The sequence below is a fragment of the Petaurus breviceps genome, unplaced genomic scaffold (genome assembly GCF_028583685.1).
Source record: "Petaurus breviceps papuanus isolate PSGF00001 unplaced genomic scaffold, PetGlider_PUasm1.0 37, whole genome shotgun sequence".
In the NCBI taxonomy this organism is placed as follows: Eukaryota; Metazoa; Chordata; class Mammalia; order Diprotodontia; family Petauridae; genus Petaurus; species Petaurus breviceps.
In genome coordinates, this window is record NW_027186296.1 from 25554765 (window position 1) to 25576081 (window position 21317).

General features: G+C 37.3%; 1 protein-coding gene and 1 pseudogene across 3 annotated transcripts in view; both read right to left on the reverse strand.

Moving 5' to 3' along the window:
• RFX7 (regulatory factor X7) overlaps window positions 1-21317 on the reverse strand; it is a 184496-nt gene that overhangs the window by 26813 nt on the left and 136366 nt on the right. For 2 of the 3 annotated variants that reach the window (XM_069098112.1, XM_069098114.1), the window contains exons 3-4: window positions 6979-7061; window positions 209-331 (exon numbers count right to left, since the gene is read on the reverse strand). In XM_069098112.1, coding sequence (XP_068954213.1) covers window positions 209-331; window positions 6979-7061 — 206 coding nt within the window. The remainder of the gene's footprint in view (window positions 1-208; window positions 332-6978; window positions 7062-21317) is intronic. The other variant, XM_069098113.1, reaches the window with a different exon arrangement.
• On the reverse strand, window positions 18663-20177 carry LOC138168504 (splicing factor 3A subunit 2 pseudogene; annotated as a pseudogene).

Here is a 21317-nt window from a genome sequence, read left to right on the forward strand (position 1 = left end):
TTTGAAGGTATTTTTTTGCCAGTCACTAGGCTCCTCAAACCTACCACCTGCTGTGCACTTCCGTTTACTTGCCCCAGGTTTCTCTCTTTAATGTTCATCCACGCCATTCATGCTCTTAAAGACTTCGGCCTGGCATCCAGCACGCGAGGGCTGCACAACGCCCGAGCCCCGCGCCTCCGAAGACCCAGCACCTGCACACAGCACTTACTTATACTCGTCATACACTTCCTGCTTAGGCAACGACGTTTCAGGGTGCTCTTCCAACGCATTCCGGATCCAGGAAAAGGCATGCATTTGCTGGGCACGGCTTGATGACATGGAACTCTGATCGCTGGTCACAAAACAAAGACACATTTTAGCTGAAATGGTGCCCCAGTTTGTGACATTTTTAGACAAACCTAAACTTTCTACTACAGAATAGCCTGAAAATAAGAAACAAGCAAACAAAACTTAGGGTAACTGGTCAATTCCTGATAACATGTGGCAAGGAAGAATTCTTCAACTGGAGTAACAGTAATTCACCATTTCCACCTCTCTTTTTTACCTCAAGTAGTAAGAGCCAAATCTCCTGCAAAGATTATATATTTTTTTCAATAAAAAATTCATAGCAGTGCTTCCCTAAATTGGCCAAGAGATGAAGAACAGACACTACACACACATGATTAAGTAAAAATGACGAATTAGAAATTTTGGTGACAATTTATTTTGCCTGAATTTGCTAGACTGTCAAATTTTGGATAAACTGACACAGAAAAGTCAATTAGTTTTTAGTTTCTTAGAACTTAGGAAAATACACAATATACAGAATAATTGTAATAGGAATCTAGCTAAAATAGAATATATGGTAGGAAACAAAATTCAATATCAAGCAGATATTTGTTACACAGTAATTTCATTAAAAATGCTATAAAAAGGGCAGTAGCAATATGATACAACATAAACTTTGTGCTATCAATCTGTGTTCTATATAAGAAAAGCTTCTTAATTAATTAATAAAAACTAAACCATAATATCTGGTCTTAAATGAATTTTAATTTCATTTTCTTTCTTATATAAAGAAGAAACTGAGACATTACCATCACTGAAAACTATTGCAGATAAAATGAAGAAATATTTGAAAAGAAAAAGTGGACTGCTAAAGAATGGGAATATGAAATAATATCCCAATAAATATAGGAAGACAGAAAAAAGAAATAAAGATTATGAGGGAGAAAATGCAGAGAAGACATGTGATTAATGCTAACTAATATTAATTTTGAAAATTAAGGTTGTTTAATAATGGAGTTGAATGGACTTCAGAAATTAGTATGACTCCTCTCTATAGCAATCCTTAGCAAATGCTCATTTGGAAAAAAAGAAATTTTTCTAAGTCATCTGTTTTTTTCTTGAAGACTTGTAGAGATGATGAACTCACTGCTTCTTTGAGGCAGTGGGGAGCACTTATCAGTAAGTTTTTCCTTATTTTGCTTCATTTGCCTTTATTTAATATCTGTCTTTTAGAGCTAATCTTTCTTCTACATGATAACCTTAAAATATCTGAAGATAGTAATCATCATATCGTCCTTCAGTCTTCTTTTCTTCCCCCAGACTAAAAGTCCTTTACCAACCTCATCATCCTTCTATGTATAAGTTTCCAACTGATCAATGTTTTAGGACTTTATAATCCCAGTTTCATCTGATAAAACTGAATAACATCAACTGAAAAAGCCATAATGCCTGAAATCAATAGTAGCATTGTACTGAAATTTTGGTAGATAATAAAACTAACCAGTCAAATTAACTACTTCACAAAGCAACCTGTTTTAAGTGCTAGGTAGTTATAACTGTTATAATGTTCTTTATATTAAATTGAAACCTGCTTATATTGTTTATCTACTGGTCCCAGTTAAATTCTCTGAAATGATATATAACTACTTTACTTTTTTTTTTAAATCACAAGATAGTCATTCAAATATCTGAAGTGAGCTATCATATCTCTCCTCAGTCTATTCTTTTATAGGCTAAAGATTTCTTTTAATTTTTATCCATCTGACATGGTTTTCAGCTTCCACACTTGAGTCACCACACTCTGGACCCACTCTGAATTGTATAACCCTCTTAAAATGTAGTGTTTGGAACTGAATACAATACTCCAGAATGATTTGTGACAAGTAGAGTCCCATAAAGAAGACATTATTATACCTATTAATGCAGCTCAAGATTCTGTTAGCTTTTTAAACGGTCATTTTAAATAACTGACTCATATAGAATATAGATTCAAAACATCAACTTCACAGGGACAAAACTGAGAGGAATGGTCAGACAGCAGTATGTAGGAAAAAAAACCTGGGCGTTTTGGTGGACATCAAGCTCAATACGTGATAGAACCGCCAGTGTCCAAAGAAATAACCTCTATAGAGAAGAAACCTGGCAACTATTTCTAAGGTGCTGCAGTCCCTCCTGCCTCCTCAGCAGCCATAGTCACTAAAGACTAAGGAAAAAAAAAACAGTTTTTGCCACCAAATTCCATGGCACTGTCAAATTGTTCAACATCATAAACTGATATGATCTTATCAATAGAAATGACATTAAAGAAAATGAATTATCTCTCTACCCCATGGACTATGAGACCTTTCTATCTGATTTACATCTGCTGTCTCCCCTATACAAATATAATCTACTCAAAAGCCCAGAACCGGGGCGGCTAGTTCATGCAGTGAATAGAGCAACGGCCCTGGAGTCAGGAGGACCTGAGTTCAAATTTGACCTCAGACACTTAACACTTACTAGCCATGTGACCTTGGGCAAATCACTTAAGCCCAATTGCCCTGCCTTCCCCCTCAAAAAAAAAAAAAGCCCAGAACTGCTATACTTTTCTATTTGTATCCCCAGCACTTAGCAAAGAGCTTTACACAAAATAAGTACTTAACAATGTTTGTCCATTAATTCATTCACTCAGGAAAGTTCATATGATATTGGTTGTACTGAAAGAAACAGAATTTCTAGGAGTAAGGAAATGGCAGTTTTGTTGTTCTCTGCCTGGTTAGATAATATCAAAAGTAATGTACTCTGCTTTGGACATCACATTTTAGGAAGACATTGATAAACTGGAGTGCCCAGAGAAAGGCAACCAGAATGATGAAAAGACTCAAGGTCATGACCAGAGGCAGGGAGTAAGAATGTTTAGCCAAGAGAAGACATAGGGGATATGACAGGCATCTTCAAATTTATTTGAAAAGCTGTCTTGTAGAAGAAAGATTAGCTTTTTTCCAGTAGGCTCCAATGGGCAGATTTAGGCTTGAAATAGAGAGAAACTCCTTAACAACTAGCACTGTTCCAAAGTGGAAGTGCTGCCTTAGAAGTGGGACAAGGGTCCCCCTCACTAGTGGTCTTCCTAGGAGTGTTAGATGGCTGAGTGTCATCTATGCTGCTGAAGGGTCTCTTGCTCAAGTATAGGTTGGACTAGGTGATCACTGAGATTCCCTTCCAACTCTGAAATTTTGTGGAATGAAGCTAAAGCAGAAGGGCAAGTTTCAAGGCAGACAAGCAGCAAGCACAGCACAGAAAAACAGGGTTCTGTTTCATTTGGTCAGAAATAATTTCAAGCAGAGATGAATCCAAGTCTGTTACCTACTTTATTATTGTGCACTGAAAAGATAGACATAAAAAAAAGAAAAGATAGACATGAGGTCATAAAATTTCATTCTTGACAAGGTTCTTTTTCCTTTTCACCTGACAATTACTGACATCACTTATATTATGCTGTTTCTTTCATATATGCTGGCTTTCATATTTGCATTTTCTATTTTATGTGGGTTTTTACCCCTCTCTTCTCAAAAATTAAACTTAACGTCCTCTTGCTCAGGCTGGAACATTTACCAAACACATTCTTCCTAAGCTATCAAGTCCCTTCCAGAATCTCATCATTATGGGATCATAGATCATAGCCCAGAAAACTAAATCCTTCTCTTTAACAGCATCAACTTCTTAGGTCTTCTTTTCTCTTTCAAAGTTACCATCATCAATGGAAAGAAGACATGGAAACACTATTTGTGCTCCTAATTCTTTCAGTATCCTACCCAGAACTTGAAGTCTCAATAGATGCATTGCATACATCTTCTAACTACATAACTGGTACCCCGACATAAATGGACAGCAATTGGTGGATTTATGATTCTCAGCAGACTCTCTGTCACAACTTCACAACTTAAATAAAAGTTCCTAGAAGAAAGCATACCTCCCAATTTACCATGACAAGTCTGACAGACAGCCACCTCTACTCCTGTGAACAGTCATCAAGTACACTGACAGATTGATGCTTATGAATTCCTTTAAAGCTCTCTGGAGCACGGAATGGTGTTGCTTCTTCAGAATTAGCCTTCACAAGAAAGACTCGAGTGCTGTAGAAGAAGTTCATTGTTTCCTTTCAGATTAAACTTTCTCACAAAATATCCCATTTTGGAGGAAGAACTAGCTGGGCAAAGTATCTTCTGAGTACTGAAAGAAGCTGGGGCAAGGGCATGGAAAGGTAGGTATGTGCTAAAAATAATCAGGATGAAGGTAGTAGCACTAAGATCTCATGACTTGATTATGATGAGCCAACAGTCTAGGCAGGTAAAAACAATGCAGAACATGATTAAAAAAAAAGTAAGACCATACAACCAAGGGAATTTCATAAAAGCCTTATTTAGTCTGACAAGGAGAGATCTAGAGGAAGTGCTAGTCTTCTACTCTAACTACTGTGTTATATTTTTATGTATAGCATTGTGCTTTTTAAAGTACTTTCTCATTATCATCTTAATTAGTTTTTATATTCCTGTGATGTTGGTTGGGCAGATAGTAATATTTCCATTTCATAGATGAGGAAATTAAAGCACAGAGATTGAAGTAATTTGCTCCCATTACACAGTTCTCTAGAATAGGAATAAGTACTAGAACCTAGATCTCCCTGCTTCTTATCTTACAACCTTTCCTCTAGAAATTTGAAATGTGACATAATGTGAATGCTCAGGTCTATATGAATAAAATATGTTAACTTCAGGAATGTCATAAACCAATCTCCTTTCTTAATTAGAAATTAGATCTGAAATGCAATACCATTTTAGAACATTCCTTTATGCCCTAGGACATTTAGATTTCTTTAAGATCTATTGGCCCTCATTCCTAGAGAACTACACATATTAATAGAAGCAAAAGGCTAAGTCTCTTCAGATATAGGGCCTCTAATAGCTAGGCATTTGTTGACCTTGCAGAGATTTGGAATTTGAATGATGGGAAGCCTTACATTCCTAGGCCCCTTTGGTCACAGCTGCCTTATTTCTCGTATCACAAGTTAAAGAGATATTCAGCTTCTCTTGAAAGGAGACCCTTTCCAGAACAACAATTATAAAGGTCAGATATTTGACCATAGTGGTACTTCGAGGATCTGTACTCTGAGGATCTATAATTCTGTTGCTGTGGTACTCCATTTACCAATACATATGGAACTTAACACTCACTGGATAGTCTTAAGAGTGTGGTGGCAAAAAAGATCATCATTCTCCATCCAAATTGGTATACTTCTAAAACTTGACTAGGCTGTTACTTGAATAAAAAACATAAAGTCTTTCATTAGGTCTATTTTCAAAAACTTTCCAACCTGGGAAGCTGGCATAATCTTCAAGAACCCAGAGTACACTAAAGTAAAGCATGAGAAGATTTGAATGGAGAAGCACAGAGATAATTAGACCCTTTTTTCCTGAATGTTCTGAACTCCTTTGACAAACAAGTATCTTTCATGAAATCAAACATCTATTTTGGTCCCGGTGTCCTGGTAAGCCTATACTTGGGTGAAAACTGGATGTCATTTAGCAGCAGCATCAAACAAACAGTTGGAAAAGCACAAATTAACATTATCTATGTTGTATTGTATTTCATTTTGTTAAACATTTTCCAATTACATTTTAATCTGGTTTCATCCCACTTGTTTGTGAGCTGCACAAAGCCCAACTTTGTCACCTCTGCCATAGTATCTACATGCTTTAATGGCTAAAAATCACATGGCCTCATAGCACACAAACTCCCCACTCCTATCCACTTTCCTTTCTTTCATAGCAAAGTATCTTTAAGAGCCTTTTGCCTGAATTTCTAGGTTTCTGTAGCAGGCACAGAATAATCTAGATAGACTCCACAATCAGACTTAGATAATGGCAAGGATCTTAGCAATGGTACTTTCTTGCTGAGGCTAATTTAGTGATTCATAGTTGTATCAGGGTCATATGAAGATACAGTTTTAAACTGAATGTTAGAAGCAGATTGGCTGTAGCTGCAACCAAGATTCCTGAGCCCAAACAAAAGTGCTAGAAAACCTTTTTTATTTCTGATCCTAAAACAGAATTTTTTTTGACAAACAAGTAACCACAGCAATTGCTAGCACACTCCCTCCAAAATTTTCTGGCCAAAACTTTGAAAGATAAAATAAGACAACATTTCAACGTGCTATATTGTGAAGAATGAATGAGCGTTCCCAGCACTCCGAAGACATGGGTAATCTATCTGGCTGAAGGACATCAGCAAGACCATGAATCCATTAAAGTATTTAGGGAGTGGGTCCCAAACAGAAAATCAGAAAGAAATTGGAATTTATCACAAACCTATGACAGTATTTTGCAACTTCTTATTTCAATGACCATCCTAAAAAAACCCGCAAAACCCTTCTATATTTCATTCTTTATCATAGTTACCTGCTTATTTGTGGTTTCCAATTTTCAAAAATGACCATGTAGCATTTTATCTCTAGAATAAAGCCAAAGTAAGCATTTCGCTTTACCTATGTGAAAACATCATTTGGTAGAGAAGGCTACAGGTTTTTTTTAACTAAAGTAAAAACTATAAATATTTCAAATAATCTTTTTTTACCCAAGTATTTTCTTAGTCAGTTTTCAGAAATACATTATGACAAAAATGGAGGACTATCTGTATGTTTTTCACTAATGTCAGAGACCAAGAAAATATATATACCTTTTCTCTCCATTGCTGAGACCAGAAGGCAGCTGAAGGTAGAGGTAGAGTTTCTCTAGGTCTGTAAACTTCTCAACTTCTTGCTAGTTACAAAGGATCAAAGAGGAAAATATTTTTAAAAAACAATACATTTCTAAACAAGCTAACCAATCCCCTGAAACAATTAGCAATCAAAATTACTCCAAACCAAAAAAACGACTTAAAGAGTTTTTTATTCTCTAGTTGTTCAATAGTAAAATTAAATTGCTTCACTGAGTAATTACAGAAAAGGTCAGATCAAGTAGAAACTTTGTTGTTACTGCTTATGTTACCAGAATAAATACTATGATAGATCACAGCCTTAGACAACACTATTTCCTACAATTTATTTTTCATTGTATTCAAAAAGAGTCCATGCGTATGGCGTAAAAAAGCACTGGATTGGGAGTTGGGAGACTGAGAGTGAAATCCTGATTCTGCCACTAAGTAGGTGTGTGAACCTGGACACATTTCATATGTAAAATGGGGAGATTGAAGTGAATGTTTTATACTAATGTTTTACCCTTGTAACTTTAAAATTTTGTCATATGATTTATCATTTTCACAGCTGTATGATACCTGTGGTAGCGGAAAAGACTGAAGGGAGAACAACAATTCTTTTGACTCTATGAACATTAAAGACTATTCTTCAATTCATAGTTGTGACAACTATTTATAGCACCTGTCACAATATATGTCATTTATTAACTAGAATTTGAACTGTAATTGATGCTGTTTGATAACATTATGAACTAGGAAAAGTCCAAATAATGAAGACATTATTTGTTATCATTGTTATCATATATATCACTGTTCCATCCCATGAAGAATGTTCTGGATCCTAATCCTGTGGGAAAAATTTCTAGCACTGTGCCATATGCACATCCAATTAAGTATGGTTTCTCTCATTCAAACAAATGATAAAAACTATTGTACAGCATTGGGTAACAATTAGAACCATCCTTTCAGCTTGACAAGGAACTATTAATTAACAATCTTCGTTCTCAGGACCATACATTTAGACCTGGAAGCAATCTTAAAAGAACATCTAATTCAACTCCTTTCCTCCCCCCACACATTTTCAAGATAAAAAAATGAGAAGCAATTTACCACACAGGTAGTAAATGACAGAGACAGGATATGAACCTAATTCCTCTCATTTCAAATCTAATGCTATTTCCACAGCACAATTTTCTTATTATTGAACCAGTTATGAATCCCCCTAGTTATAATCTCATCTAGCTCACATTTTCCCACCACTTCTATAACTATAGAAGAGACTGACAAGTAACTTGCTTAAATCCAGAGAACTGATTATTGCATTTATTCAATAAATTTAATAAACATTTATTGTGTCTGCTATATGCCAGCCACTTCTAAGTACTGGGGATACAAAAAGAAGCAAAGGATCATTCCTGCCCTCAAGGAGTTTAACATCTAATGAGTTTATAATCTAAATTTTTAATCTAACACTATGAGAAAAGGAAAAAATGCTAGTTTGCCAAGACTTTTAAAAATTAACCTACATCATATCCTTGTGATCATAGTTTCACTTTCTAGATGTTCACAAATGATCTGTTTAATAATACATTCAAGAATTTTGCCAGACCATCTTACTGTTCTAAAGTTTCTAGTCAATCTTCAATCTTTAACACTTCTCCCATAACCCATAATTCCTTAAAGAATGCTGACAGTCTCAGGGATTATGTCTCCATGTTCTGTCAGCACTTTAGGATATAATTCCTTAGCCCAAAAGACTAGAACTCATATAAAGAAGCCAATGGTTTTCTTACTAACTCTGCACCTTTAATACCTTCTTGATAAGTGTTTGTTTTACCCATTTTGGTTTATAGATTTTTCTCTCTGATAAGACTATGGAAATAAAACAAAAGAGGAGTAATTATGTTTTGAATGAATGAAAAAGTATTGATGAACCATTTATTGCATGCTAAGCATTGGGAATACACATACAAAAGCAGGTGGATTCCTACTCTCCAGAAGCTAATATTTTAAGGAAAGTGGTTGGGGGGTAGGGGGAAGAAACACATAGAGAAGAGTGGCTGAGGAAGGGCTTTTTGGTCTGGAAAATCACAGAGATGGTGAGTAGAACAAAAACTGATCCCATTCACGTATCTTTTCCTCCTGGAAGGGTAGTATTGATTTCATTACAGTTATTATAATAAATGGGTAAAAAGCTATATGCAGGTGGGGAAGGGTAGTGGGATTATTCCTTTTCTATCTGTTTTTCCAGAGATAATGAGACCTTTTAAATTGTCTATAGTATTTTCCCAAAGTCTCAGTTCTTTTTTTGCTTTGATGAGTTTGCAGTTCAATAACATTTTTTTCCTTTGTTCTTATGTGACCTTCTTTCCATCTTTTAAACATATTCTTTTAAAATCCAACCTCAGTAGAGAAAACCTGGGACAGCTACAATTATTTGCTGATATTCTGCCCATCCAGTCTTCTCTCTCTTCAAGTCTCTAATGAAGGGACTAGACCTTTACTAAAGTCTAGTATACATATGTGACTGTGTCCCATTACTCACTTAACTTGACTCTGAGATTTCCATTTGGATGTTATATCAGTATCTTAAAGTTAACAAACATGTTAAAACTACACTCTTTGCATCCCCTACCAAAGATTAAAAAGCATTTACCCCTTCCCAATTTTCTGATGATAATACAACCACAGATAATAATAGCTAGAATTTAAATAGTGCTTTAAAAAGGTTTGCAAAGCACTTGATAGTATTATCTTATTTTATCCTTACAACAACCTTAGAAGTAGATGTTATTGTTATTATCTCCATTTTACAGATAAAAAAAACCAAACAACTGAGGTTTACTGCATTAAATGCTTTGCCCAAAGTCACAGAGCTAGTCAATTTGCCTGAGGCTGGATCTGAACTTAGGTCTTCTTCACTCAAAGTCCAGAAAGCTATCCATTTAGATCACTGTACATTTCCCCTAAACAACTGTTGTTTCTTAAGTCCTTTGCTTTTCCTGTCATCCTTTCAAAAGTATACTACCAAATCATAACAACACTTTCCCTCTTTTTTTCTATTGGATATTTCTCTTCCTCTCCAAGAACATTTATAGTTCTTACTTGTGACAACTATGCCTGGATAATTCTTTTGAAGAGTGAGTTTCATGACAGATTAATATCAATCAACAGTGTGACATGACAACTTAAATAACCTAATGCCTTCTTAGGCTACATTAAAAGAAGAATAGTATCCAAGAGGAGGAAGGTGATAATTTCACTGTACTCCAAACTCTGGATATACAACATGAGGAATACTAAGTATAATTCTGAGGAGCAAATTTTAGGGAGGCCACTGATAAGCTGAAGAGTATCCATAGGATTACCAGGAAAATGAAGGTCCTCAATAATAATAAATGCTATTTATATAGTACTTTAAGAGTTGCAAAGTACATTATATAGATTATCCTAATTTGAGACCTATAACAATCCAGTAAAGCTTAGTACAAGTATTAACATCTCTATTCTACTGCTGAGGAAACTGAGGCTCTAAGTAACTTCCTCCTTGTCATACAACTAGTTTCAAAGGTAACATTTGAACCTAGGTCTTCTTAGTATTCTAACTTCTTAACTCTAGTGTTCTATCAACTTTGCTATGTTACTCTTTTCAAGAACATGTCATACAAGGGTTGGTTAAAGGAACTGGGGATGTTTAGCCTGGAGAATAGAGTGTGATACCTTTTTTTCAAGTATTTAAAAGGCTAGAGAAAGAGGTTAGGTGCATTCAATTTACCTTAGCAAACAGAACTAGGAACAATGAATAGAAGTTGCAAAGAGACAGATTTATGTCTGATATAAGGAAAAAATGCCTAGCCTTTAGAGTGGAAGCATGGAACAATGGACAGAATGGAACATTTGAAATTAGAAGGTCTGAATTCAAACCCTATGACTGCCTCCTACTACTTATATAACTTTGGGCAAGTCATTTAATCTCTTTAGGTCTCAGTTTCCCCATCTATAAAATGAGAGGTCAGATTAGATGACTTGAAGGATACTTCTTGCTTTAATTTTAGGATCCTGTGTGTCTACTCCCAACAATTCAGCACTTGCTATTACTTCCCAGGGTAGTGATCTATCAAAAAGTTTAATGTGTAGACCTGGGATGCAGTAGGCATCTCAGTAGAGAAAAGTCGTAGAAGGGATTCTTGTTCATATGTAGGTTGTACTAAATGGCCTTTCTTCTCTTTGTGAGCTTCCTTCTAGAAGTACAAGACTAGCTCATCTTTTCCAATTTTTCAATCTGTTTGCCAAGTAGAAGAGTATTTTTCAAACCTGACTTTTATAAATCTCTCATTAAAAAAGTGAGTAGGGGGCGGCTAGGTGGTACAGTGAATTGAGCACTGGCCCTGGAGTCAGGAGGACCTGGGTTCAGATTCAGCCTCAGACACTTAACACAAAAAATAGCCGTGTGACCTTGGGCAAGTCACTTAACCCCAATTGCCCTACAAAAAGTGAAAAAAAAAAAGTGAGTAGCTTCTAGTGTCTATCATATTAATTCCAAACTGCCAGAATGCAAGATCAGGGTCTAGATTCCATTTTTCCCTTGTATGACTCAGGGTCTAGGATGTGGCCTTGCAAGTAGTAGGTACTTAAAAACTATTTATTAAACTGAACTGCTACCTACCATTCAAGATCCTTCAGATGGATGTCCTGTGTCTTTTCTTGATTTCTCACAAAGACCCTCCTCTTGGATCAAATTTATATTTTGATGGATTTTATACAACCTTCTCAATTCCTACTTTGAACCTCTATTTAATATGGAATACTTCCCTTTAAAAAAAAATTCCCTTTCCCCTCCACCATTCCCATCAGCATCTTTTACTTTTTCAAAGATAGCTCAAATCTCAAGCCTGGGAAAACATTCACAATAGACACTATCCATATAATTCTGTTTTCTCTTTACTAGTGCCCTTCATCCCCAGCTACCTTTTAAAAACTGTTTTGTATACATTTGTAGTTATTCCATTTATACTTATACTCTATATATTTATACATGTACTTGTCTTCTCCAATAGAACATAAGCCCTTTTTGTTGAGCAAGGACTATTTCATTTTTTGTACTTAGAACTCCAGAATCCAAGGCAATGTTGAAAGCACAATAGGTGCTGAATAAATACTTGATTGATTAATTTGGGTACTGAGTTTGCAAATACATTCTTTGGTTGTTTCACATATAGTGATATATATATATATATGTATATATATATATCCTTCTAAACTAGACTATAAGCTCTTTATGGAAAGGATATAGATTTCATTTCACTTATACAATGGCTAGAGCAACCATCTGCATAGAGCAGACTTGCAGTGAATGTTCTTCATTGAATACTACTTTTTTTTTTTTTTTGCTTTTTGGAGGACAGTTGGGGTTAAGTGACTTGCCCAAAGTCACATGGCTAGTAATCGTGTCAAGTGTCTGAGGCCAAATTTCAACTCAGATCCTCTTCAACAACAGACTCCAGGGCCAGTGCTCTCTCTATTCACTGTGCCACCTAGCCACCCCTGATACTACTTTTTATTAATACTTTATTACTCATTACTTTTGCAATGAAACCCATCTCTAGAAATATCAACAAAATAAAACTTTAGCAGTACTATGCTCAAAAAGAAATGTTTATGGATTTGGTTAAACTTCTTTCATCAATCAGGAAACTCCAATCACTTGCCTGTTTTTTTTTTCTCTAAAAAGTATCATATTTGTGAATACAAGTGTTCTTAGGCTGCTCATACTATTAGAAGGCTATTTGTTCTAGAAAGCACTCTACCCTGAACGTCTAGATTTAACATCATCTGTTGGAAAGGGCAAGACTGCATATGTGGGCTATATTAAGAATGCCCATGTAAGACTTTGGGTTTTTTTTTTCCCAGTTCCACCCTTGGGGATTGGACAGGGGAAATAGAATCTCGAGATCATAAGATACAAAGCTTAAAGGGACCTCAGAGAACATCTAGCCCAACTCTTTATTTTACAGATGAGATTTAAGGCCCAGAGAGGTCAAGTGACAGATGGCAAGCAGAGGAGCCTAGATTCAAAGTGAAGTCCTCTGAAATAACATATGTAAAATGCTTATGGCACCAAATAAATGCCTAGCTATTATTAACCATTATTTTTATAATAACAATTAGCATTATTATTCTAATATCCAAGTCCAATCGACTTTAGAAGAAATCTAGTTTTTACAAGTGAGGAACAACTTATAATATCTGCCAGGGACATTATATTCTCTGGAGAAACAACATTTAATGTTAAATAACTTGGGTTAAAGATAAAAAGACTAGGGGAACCTAGGTGACACAGTGAATAGAGCATCGGCCCTGAAGTCAGGAGCACCTAGGTTCAAATCTGACCTCAGACAGTTAACACAAAAACTAGCCGTGTGACCTTGGGCAAGTCACTTAACCCCAATTGCCCTCCAAAAAAAACAAAGACTGCCACTATTAGCTGTTATGGTAGATGGTCAAATAGGAAGAGTAAATTAAGAAAAGGCATTCTAATGCCAACATGATGGTACTCTTGGGAGGGTGCTTTATGAATCTATGTAGGGAAAACCAAGTGGATGCCATGCATAATCCAAACTGAGCAGAGTTCCTAAAAATTAAAGCTTATACTTGAAGAATTTTAAGAATTAGAAAGTATTTCAGAGTACTTTACCACCTAGAACTGGAAGCAATAATCACTTAAGTCCAGAAATGTCAAATAACTTAAGCTCAAAAGGTAGGTTGAAAGGAGGTGGGAAGGGCTTTAAATAACTCAACAAAAAGGTTCACACTTGATTCTAGAGGCAAGAGGGAACCAGTGGAGTTTACTAAACAAGGGAATAACGTAGTTATAATGTACTTTTGGAAAATCACTTTGACAGCTCTGTGGAGGAGAGACTGGAGAAGGGAAACTTAAGACAAAAAGAACAATTAGGAGGCCATTGCAACAATCCTTGCTAGATATGATGAAGATCTGAACTAGGGTGGTGGCTATGTAAGAAGAGAGAAGATAGAAAAAGATATTGTGGAGGTTGAAAAAACTTGTCAATTGTTACCAAATAATGAATTTTTATCGTAAAAGTTACTGTATTTTTAACTGTTTAGATATGGAGAGTAATGGAAAACAAGGAAGAGATGACCCTGAGGTTACAAATCTGAGTGAATGGAAGGATGGTGGTAGTTTCAACAGAATTGAGTAATTCTGAAAAGTGGAGAGTTTCAGGGGAAAGATAATGAACTCTGTTCTGGATATGTTGAGTTTGAAATGCCAATAGAAAATTCAATTTGAAAAAAACAATAGAAGTTAGTGATATTGGACTGGAATTCAGGGAGAGTAAAAAAAAACTAGAGCTCTATATACAGACCTGGAAGTTATCTTTATAGAGGCAGTTATATGCAAACTGATGAGGTCAGTGAGGGGAGACAGAGGGAGACAGAGAAGAGAGCATAGAACAGGGTCCTGACTCACAACCAGAATATGACAATAGAAGAATATAACTATATATTAGATTGGAAGGGTAGTAGGTAATGCTTTACAATTTGATATTCACTTGTATGAGTATCTCCTAAGGTTTTATACTGGGCCTGCCTTTTCTCTTGTCTGCTCTATTGCATTTTCTCCCATGGTTTAAATATCATCACTATGTAGATGACTCCTTCCCAAGTCTACATCTTTAACTCCAGACCCAATCTCCAAATTCTTGTTACAGATCTCCACCTGCTATCTCGTTGTACATCAAACTCAACATGTGCAAATAATAGTAAATGCTTAATTAATGCTTGAAGATTTGCAAAATACTTTATTTACTTTAGCTTATTTGAGCCTCATTACAATCTTGTGTGAGGCTAATCCATTATACTTAGCACAGTGCTTAGCACAGAGTATGTGCTTAATATTTACTGACTGGCAGGTAGTATAAGTATTATCATTCCCATTTCACAGATAAGTAAACAGAGTCTCAGTGAAGTTAAATTACTTGCTCATGGTCCCACAGCTGGTTAGTGCTGGAAATGGAATCTGAACCCAGATTTCTCTGATTTGAAATTCAGCACTCTGTTCATTGACTGCTTCAGAAAACAGGCCTCAATTCATTTCCATCTTCCCTCAAGTTTGGCCTCCTCTAAATTTCCTTATTTTGTTAATGTCATTACCATCCTAGAAGTGCACCAAGGCTAGAAACTTCAGAGTCACCCTTCACTGTTTTCTACACTTTTCATTTCCAATCTATCAAATTTTGTTAATTCTACCTCTACATCTCTAGTACTTGTCTCCTTTTTTTTTTTTTAAAAAACACTGCTACTACTCATTCAGACCCATATCATCTCTTGCCTGGACTATTATATTCCAATAGCTTACTAAATGATACTCCTACTTCCTAGTTCTCCATCTTCCAATCCATTCTTTACACGGCATCCAAAATAATTTTCCTATGGAAGATATCTGCCATATTACTCCTGATTAACAAGGTTCCTGATTTTTTCTAGGACAAATTTAATTCAATTCAACAAATATTCAAAAAGAATGGTTTGGACATGTGGATCCAAGCTGATCCTGTGACAAAATGTTGTGACTCTCGAAGACAAAGAAGATCAACTGAGAGAATACCAATTTGCCATACACATTAGATGAACTTAGGGTTGAGATGTCATTTGTTCAAGTTCATAACTTGTTCTCAGTATCTATCACTGAATTGTTCCCCTATCAGGAGGAATGCAAAGAACCAGGTGTCATTCTAAATAACTCACGGAAATATCTTGGAGGCTTCAATGTAGTTTAAAAAGGGGTGGGGGGACATGCTCCTCTCATTTGTAGTCATATTACTAAATAACCTGGTCTGAATGGAGTGACACATTCCTGGTTTGAACAGCCATACTTACTCAATTCCACCATGCTAATATGTAGTGATTTGTCTTGTTTATGTAGGAACCCTTGACAGCCCCTCAGATCACCTCAGTACCTAAGGGAGCTTTTCTATGAAGGACTCATTGCTTATCAAATAGAGTTTTGTGGGGTTTTTTGGTAGGGAAGAAGTTTCTACAAACAGAGCTAACATAAAGGTTAAAAAAGGTCAGGGGGTAATGGTTCTCAGTTCATCAAGAATTTAGATAAGGAAGTTTCACGTATGGTTTTGCTCTTCAAATCAAATCCAAGGTCACACTAACATCATGTCCAGAAGATAAAAGAAACTCTGCTTAGGTACAGGAGTAATTGTATCTATATGCCTCTCTTTCACAAGCTTCCTGTATTCCAATTATAATGAAATCAATTTAATTCTGTGTTCAAATTCATAATGAACTTTGTTCTGTGATGCATTTTCTGACACAATTTCTAAAGAAACCAGAGCTTTGGATGGAAAGGATTACAAAAGGGCAGAAAAGTGGTGAAGTTCTCAAAATGTACTTTTGTCTTCTTCATGTTGAAAACTGTTGCATTCCATGATTGTACTCCAAAGGATTGTATAGAGAAGGAAGAGAAGACAGTAAAGATTTGAGAGACTGTTTTTCTGTGGTGGTTGTCTGGTACTGTAATTTTTCTAAAACTTGGAGAGATAATGATCCAGTAAGATTAGCAGTGTGAAGCACTGGATGCTTCAAGAGTGTGATTGAAAGAATCACACTCTTGAATTAAGTGTCCAATGTTTTTTTAAAGAAGGCTATACTGTATTACCTGCTATAGATAAGTTAGGATTAAATTAACTAACACCTGTTGTGGGGTGGGGGGATGTTTTAGGTGCAGGGGTGGGGAACCTACAGCCTCAAGGTAACATGTGGCCCTCTAGTTCCTCGAGTATGACCCTTTGACAGAATCCAAAACCCACTTCAGTCAAAGGGCCTCATTTGAGGATCTAGAGGGTCCCATGTGGCCTTGAGGCCATAGGTTCCCCACCCCTCCCTTTAGGAGACTGATATGATTATCATGAATCCCCAGCTTTTACTTTCTTTGAGAAACTCAATGAGCAAGACATATACAGAAACTTATGTGATTCTCCTTCAATATACTCTGTTTAATAGTAAAGGATATAACACATAAACATTTTGGCAATGTATAAAGAAATTAGTTGGTAAGGAGGGCATAAGTCGATTTAAGTTAAATATTACAGAATCAATAGCAACTCTTTAGGGAAAAAACGAGGTGGAAGACAAGTCTATAAAAATTAGAGGGATTAAATGCAATCCAGGTTTTGAAACATCTTAGTTAAAAATCACAATCACATCTCTCCTCTCTTGTGAAGGAGAGCTTAGAATTTGAAAAGAAAGTAAGAATGCTACAAAACTGCTGACTGAGTAAGAAAGTCTATCATAAGAACAGAAAAGAATCTTATGAGTGAAGGCATAGTCACAGCCAATGGAGAGATAAGCAAAGTATGGGATGCTAAAAAGCAAAATATACACAATCCTGGGAGTGTAGTGACTCCAAATTCAGGAGACTGAGATATAAAACTTAGTATTTCTAATCATAAACTTTATATATGATTAGCATTGGAATAGGTTGTTTAAATGAATACCATGAGTGCACTAAGACAGACACCTTAGACAATGGATGCTTCCCAAATTTGATCTAAAGAATTACACTCAAATTAAATGTATCATGTTTGTTTTAGTTGTTGTTGTTGTTGTTGTTGTTTTTGCCTTTTGGAGGGCAACTGGGGTTAAGTAACTTGCCCAAGGTTACACAGCTAGTTTTTTTGTGTGGGTTTTAAGTGTCTGAGGCCAGAATCGAACTCAGGTCCTCCAGACTATGGGGCCAGCGCTTTACTCACTATACCACCTAGCCGCCTCTGTTTTAGTTGTTTTAAAGAAGGCAGTATTGTATAGATAATTTCTATACTGTAATAGGTAGAAAAAATGTGAAAATTAACATAAATATATGAAGGACTTGTACAAAGAATTTAGTTAAATTTCAGAAAGACACTAATTTGTGGATTACAAACTTGATGCTCAAACTCTGTCTATGATTACCATCACCTGTAGATCTATACTTAATTGACAAGTTTAGTTTCACTGGAAGGTTTGGTGGAGCAGGGGGAGCAGGATTAAGGAGGAAGAGGAACATGAATTAAAAGTTATGACATGAGTGTTATATACATTTTGTTGTTGCTGTTGTTGTCATGTCCTGACACTCTGTGATCACATTTGGGGTTTTCTTGGCAAAGATCCTGGAGTGGTTTGCCATTTCCTTCTTCAGCTCATTTTACAAATGAGGAAACTGAGACAAATAGGGTTAAGTGACTTTCCCTGGCTCACATAACTAGTGTCTGAGGCCAGATCTGAACTCAGAAAGAGTAGTCTTCCTGACTCCAGACCCAGAACTCTATCCACTGTGCCACCTACATGACCTCAATATACAGATTTGAAGCTTAACAGACAAATTACTTAAGGTTCAAGTAAAATGATCAGAAGATTAGGGCCATTTTTAAACAATCCAGGAGGGCTCTCTCTCAGAGGCAAAACCAGTACTTAGCCATCAAGTCTTGAAAAAAGCTGCAAGTGGTAGGGTGATGAGAACCACTGAATCACTCTGCACTGACAAAGCTGAGTCAGTGATTGGTTGCTAAGACTGGCTCTAAGCATTTAACTCATTAGTTCTTCTACCAAAGATAGCAGAGAAGCTAATGGCATCTTTTTTTTTTTTCAGGACTCTACAGTAGTTTAATGACACTATTCCACATTATTCCATTCAAGTAAACAAGGTAGAAACCTATTTAATCAACTTTGAGGACAGAGTTCAAACGTCTGCACAAAAAACACCAAAACCTGTCTTTGGGGGAATGATGCAATGTAAATAAAAACCAACTTGGTAGAGGAAAAAAAGCTTTTCAATTGGTAGGTGGAGGAGGAAGAATGTTTCCAGGTCCTTCTGAGGGAAGAGGAGGCCACAACATTGGGGGCATAGGAGTTGGGGGATGTACACTGGGGCTTCGGGGTGAACCCCTGGAGCTTGAGGATGAACCCCTGGAGCCTGAGGATGAATTCCCAGAGCCTGAGGATGAAACCCTGGGGCCTGAGGATGAACACCCGGAGCCTGGGGGTGAACCCCAGATGCTTGGGAGTGAACCCCAGGTGTGAGAGGATGAACTCCAGGTGCTTGGGGGTATAACCCTGGAGCTTGAGGTCAAACCCCAGGTGGTTGGGGGTGTACCCCAGGAGCTTGAGGGTGAACTCCTGGAGCCTGGGGATGAACCACAGGTGCCTGGGGGTGTACCCCTGGAGCTGGGGGATGTACCCCAGGTGCTGGAGGGTACACCCCAGGAGCAGGAGGGTGTACCCCAAGAGCTTGGGGGTATACTCCAGGAGCCTGGGGGTGTACCCCACGAGTAGGAGGGTGAACCCCAGGAGCTGGAGGGGGCATCTGAGGAAGCCCAGGAGGGCCTGGGGGGGGCAGGCCCTCTAGGAGGCATGGGTGGCAGAGGCATGCCACCTGGAGGTGGTGGTAGCAAGAACTCTGGCAGAGGTGGTCGAGGAGGCAAACCATTAATCAGCAGAGGTGGGGGCTACTTCCCTCCAGGAGGCCCAGCCAGGGACTGCTGGAGGAGCAGGAGGCTTCTCCATCTTAAAATGGAACTGGAGAAAAAACTCTTTGGTTTCTCTGTTCCAGTGGGTCCAAAACTTCCCCTCAGCCTTGTCAATCTCTCTACTTGGCACCTTGAAAGCAATGGTTTCATAGGGCTCGTCTGTCTAGGGGTTCAATCCTCTGCTCGTACGCAGATATGAAACAGTGGCGTGGCATGATGCTCTCAGCAATCTCAGGATAGTCAATCAGGAGGAGAAGGCTCTGCTGGCCCATCTCTGTGTCCCGCTGCTTGGTCACTTTGTAGCCTGGATGGCCGATCTTCACAAACTTCTTCACTTCCACTTTGACCTTCTCTGGGGCTGGCTGGGCTGGAGCCTCCTTGGCTTCTTTTGCTGCTCTCCGAGCCAAATTTGTTTGATGCTTTTTGCCTTGTGTATGTGCTAAGTAGCTTCTCTCATTGTTGTGAAGTGTTAAACAAAGTTTGCATTCATAGGAACCCAAATGGTTCTTCATAAAGTATGGATCCTTGTTGATATCAATTGTTTCAAAAGCCAGTTGTCGGAGCCGTTCCCTTTTATCTTGGTTGTTCTCAAAAGATGAAGCCACCCCACCACTCCCTCTTGCCCCCAGTTCGATGCTGAAAATTCATGATAATGGTCTTTGTACTTCAGTGCACTGAGGAAAGAAATAGAAAGCCTAAGCACCAGTCAGGGCCAGCGCCACGAGCCCCTCCCCTAATGGCATCTTGAGATGCAGTTGCATCTCATGATTTCAATTTGTTGGGGAAGAATACATGGACAAGTCAAAAATGAAACTATGATCTCTGCTCTGTCTAATTGTTGCAGGTATTTGAAAAGGGAGAGGAGATTGTACTTAAGGAAATTCTCATCTACATGAAAACTGAACTAGAACAAATTAATGAAAAATATTCTTTACAGCAAAAAAGAGGGAAGTTATGTTTCTTGAATTGGTTTGCAGACTAAGACATTTAAGACAGACCAGGTTCCAATGACAGTCCTGGAGTTAAAAAGAAACTAATTATTTTGACCTCTTAAACTATTTAGGCATGGAAGTATGCCATCTGTAGAACCAGCAGATTTCACCTTCAGGAGAGGGATAAAAGGAAAGACGTACAGAAGCATGTTCTCTGTTATGGTAGGTCTCTATGCTCCTCCTCAGATTGGTAAATTACTTGCATTATTATTGTAGATGATCAATATCAATAGGAGCCCCCAAAAAAATATGTACTTGCTCTCAAAAAAAGCTTTAGAGACGTTGAGTCTCTTCCTTCAATGTTAAACAAAATAGATCTGGGTTTTTAGAAACCAGCAGCCCAGATCCAGTAAATGGGTAAGGATATCCTTCTGACCTTACCTTAATTCTTCTCTTCCCTCACACAGAGATTCAGGAGCCCAGAGAAGTACATCCAGAGCCTGAAGTGGAAGAACTGAGGGGCAGTCTATAATAGCCCATTACAACCACAGGGGTTGGGAGTAGGGGTTGCTCACTGCATATCCACACATCAAGTCTGAACGCACATTCTAGCTTCAGCTTTGAATTCCTCTGGACCACTGATAAATGTGAAGATATCACACAATACAATGTATGATGTGCAACAACTTTGGAAAAAAGATTTCAAGAATGACCACTGATTAGAAGTTAATCCAGTTTCAGCTAGACAGCCTCTATGGATTTTTTGACTCTGGGGTTCAAACTTAGATATTAAGAAGTAGTGGTCTTGAACAATAATTTTTACAAAGGAGGATCTCACTCTTGAGTTATACTTAAT